General features: G+C 37.7%; 1 protein-coding gene across 1 annotated transcript in view; it reads right to left on the reverse strand.

The window, feature by feature from the left end:
• The window catches only part of prok2 (prokineticin 2), a 4,216-nt gene extending 2,617 nt beyond the window's left edge, over positions 1 to 1,599 (reverse strand). Inside the window, exons 1-2 of the mRNA XM_014009424.1 lie at positions 1,528 to 1,599; positions 421 to 546 (exon numbers count right to left, since the gene is read on the reverse strand). Of these exons, the coding sequence (XP_013864878.1) occupies positions 421 to 546; positions 1,528 to 1,599 (198 nt within the window). The remainder of the gene's footprint in view (positions 1 to 420; positions 547 to 1,527) is intronic.
• Positions 1,600 to 3,820: the final 2,221 nt, after the last annotated feature.

The following is a 3,820-nucleotide window of genomic DNA, read 5'->3' on the forward strand; positions in this document are numbered from 1 at the left end:
CTACTGAAGTGACAAAAAAAAAAACTGCTGCACTCCTCCCCTTTGCCTGTTCTTCTTGGTCTCAGTGAAAAAGCAAGAAAGGAGTGCGTGTCTGCATCTGAGGTAGAAATCACATCCAGAAGTGGCTCCCAGTTGCCTGTGATTTGGTCCCTTTTGTTTCTTATTAAGAGCCGGAAAAGATTTGGATCATTTGCAAGCAAATCTCTTTTTTTCAAACCAAACACACAAAAACAGGCTGTGATTTTTGGCTACAAAGTTATTATTATTAAATATATATATATTAAAAAACTCATTTATCTGTTTTTTTCCCAGTTACGAATTCTCTTAGATAATTTTAAATAAATCTGTGTGTGTGTTTTTGAAACTCCTGCCACATAACTATGTCCCTTACTGACAGCAGGAAGCAGAGAAGCCCCTCACCTTGTGGCTCAGAGGATGACAGTCGTCTCCTTCTCGTCCCATGGGCACACACATGCGCAGACTGGGGATCCATAAAGTCACTGCACAGCACATTCCTCCGCCACACTGGGAGTCCCTCTCACAGGCCTACGCATATTTAAATCCACACAATTACACAACATCAACATTTAGAAATGACAACTGACAGTAAAAACTTTTTCCATCCTTACGATTTTTTTAACCAACTTCTGAGTTTTTTTTCTTGCTGCAGTGCAGTTAATATTTCAAGACTTGTCAGCTGCTTCAGAATTCAAGAATCACACTCCACAGTTCAAATGAAATACCTTCAGCTATAAAACAATTCACATATCGAGTGCTGCGACGAGACGCTTGGTGACAGCTCTCACTTCAGATGAGATGAAGGGAACACTATGAAGAGGACGGCAGTGATTTTGTGTGACAGACGCTGATGAAAATCACTCTTTGTTTTATAGCTCCACGTGCCTCAATTCTGCCATCAGCTCAAGGTGCCAGAGCTGTCACGACAGACACGACTCTCTGTCACCACAGGTTATAAATGTAATTTACATTTATAGGGTTATGTTAAATAAGATATGCATTTTAAAAATCATATTTCATTTTTCATTTTTTAATTGATATAAACAATACATGCAATTTATGTGTTATAATATACGATTTTTTTATTTATTTTTATTTTTTTCAGGAAAAGACAAAATGTGAAAATGTTTTCCCATTTAAATTTTCAGCTCAGAACTTACATATTTGTTTCATAGTTATTTTACATAACTTACTTATATATTACATAACTTTTACCATAACCTAAACCTAAACGCTACTTCTTTGTTTAATTTGAACTAATATTTTCAGCAGGAGAGAGGTACACTTGGCTTTTAGGTAAAAACACATTAAATAATTACTGGTTTGTCGGTCCTTTGTTATTATGACATATTGGGATTTTTTCTTCTTCTTGAAGATGTGAAAATATTCATTATTAAAAGAAATGCATGTTCAACACATTTAGCCGTAATACAAAACAGAAAACATTGCACTTTTTAAACTGAGAGCTTCCTATTCCTTTGAGGTGTCTCCTTACGCGCCTTCACTTACCCCTGTGATGACGGCCGAAGATCCACGGGACACGAAAAACAGGGAGAAGAGAAGAGGAAAGAAAGACTTCATGATGAAAATCTGTCTTTGCGTTCCTTTTGCCCTCGGGCGTGAGCAAAAAAAATAAAAGGATGCTGCGGCTAACGGACCTCACTGCATGTGCATCTGTGACAGGACCGCAGAGCAAAGTGGCCTCCAAACTTGTGTGATGAAGGCTGGTGGAAGGTTTTATAAAGCCAGCCCGCCTTTCAAAACTATGTGACTCACTCACACTAGCCTTTCCTGACAGGAACGGCTAAAAAAGAAGACCAAGGTAAACTCTGACACGACAATGAGGCTGCTGCTTTCATGCCAGTAATGAAGTCCCCGAATGCTAAAGCTGACCAGGGATCAATGCTAACCTCTTCAGTAATTACTTGTATTCTTACAGGGCATCATTTGTGTCCTCCTTTTACACATTTTCAGGCTTCAAGGCCAGTTTTGAAATAGCCTTTGAAACCTCAATAGTCCTTATAATGAAAGCAGCTGAAAGGATATATATTCTGCAATCAGAAGGCTACTCAGTTCAAGAATACATTATAGTACTAACTTATCATTTTAAACTACAATTTCTAATGATACTACATCATACTAAAGTCTTATAAGACATATAACAATGAAAAAGTGTATCAACTCTTTACAATGTACAGTATAATACGAAGGGCTTGTTCTCTCAGTCAGTCCTGGACATCTGACATTTTTTTGTGTTATAAAAACTGGGATACTTCATTTGCATGATTTCACATTTTAACTGAAAATGACTTTAAATATTAACATTTCAGAGTCATATTTTTTCTCAAGTTTCTGTCAGCAAATCTACCTGCACTGTTGAACTACAGTAAACACTACCATCATAATTATATTAGCTTCACAGGGTTCAGCTTTCACATTGACAAAAAACAAACAAAAAAAAAAAAAACAACAACTCCCAAATGGAATTAGGCAAGTAAGAAAATTATTTTATTCTGAAGGATGCAGAAAGTGGTGATTTTATTCATCTGCGAAGGGAATTGAGGTTAGGGTTAGCAGATCAACATACAGGTAAGTTGATTTAGTTGTACTTGGCTACAAGATAACTAGCTCATAATTAACTGAAAGTTTATTGTGAGGCAACAATCAGACCAACAATATGGTCTAAGGCAGCTCTATTTATATGGCAATTAGCTCTYATAGGAAACAGCTGAGGAGGACCCCAGCCAGCCAGACAGTCTCACGTTCTGAAAACAAAAAGAAACAAACCAAAATACAGAATTTTAACATGATAAAAATGTTTGAATCCTAATGACAAGGGAAAATTGAGAAACAGAACAACTCTTCTGGATCTTGGTATATTGAGTGAATTAAACGATGGAACAGAATTGCCAGATGTCCCGTGTTTTTGACCAAAGGCACTTCAAAAGTAGCTGACATGGCCAATCAACTGTTTGAGGGCTGAAATTGTCCTCATCCTCAACTTGGCAGACTGACAGCGACAAGTGAGTCGTGCAGGATGACAAAGATACATGCAGCCACATCTCATAAATGTTTTCTGTTTTAGTACAATCACTGTATAGACAAGACAAGGCCATGTCAAATCCAAATTCTGAGTCAATGGTTTTCCACCAATAAAAGTAACACTCCCTTCATGTTAGATTCAACAATGTCTAGCTGTAGACCATGTGAGGAGACTACCTTTCAGAAACACTTGAACCACATGTTAAGGTACCAGGTAAGTATTTAGGGATTAAGGTAGGATAAAGTAGTACATGATACTGTTATGGACTAATTATCAATCTGTGTCACTTGTTCAATGTTAATCTGTGTTGGCCCAGACAACAGGACTCCACAACGGACTGACCTCTCTTGTTTGAGAAGACACTCTTTGAACTGGGAGCCCTGTGATATGCTGGACAGTATATTAGACGATCTGTGATTGGTTATAAGCACGTCATATGATGTTATCATGGTGTATATTTTTGGCTGTGTCCGTTGACGTGTCAGCAACGAGCCGACAGAGCTTCCTGATTGAGTCCTATTTGTTTGTTGCTCAGAATTAAATCATTTATGACGACCATACACGCAGACTTTTCTGGCATTATTCCAACGTGTTTCTGCTTTCATGCAGCGACAAAAATTGGCGTTGTCGGCAGGATGATACAAATGCATGTTTAATACTGGTGTCTTGTTCAAAGCACCTGTCCTTTTTTTATTATTATTTATTTTTATTGATGGCCTCCCTTCTCCCCCTATAGCCATCCTCTCTACACCATTATTA

This window comes from Austrofundulus limnaeus, unplaced genomic scaffold, assembly GCF_001266775.1.
Source record: "Austrofundulus limnaeus strain Quisiro unplaced genomic scaffold, Austrofundulus_limnaeus-1.0 Scaffold58, whole genome shotgun sequence".
Classification (NCBI taxonomy): domain Eukaryota; kingdom Metazoa; phylum Chordata; class Actinopteri; order Cyprinodontiformes; family Rivulidae; genus Austrofundulus; species Austrofundulus limnaeus.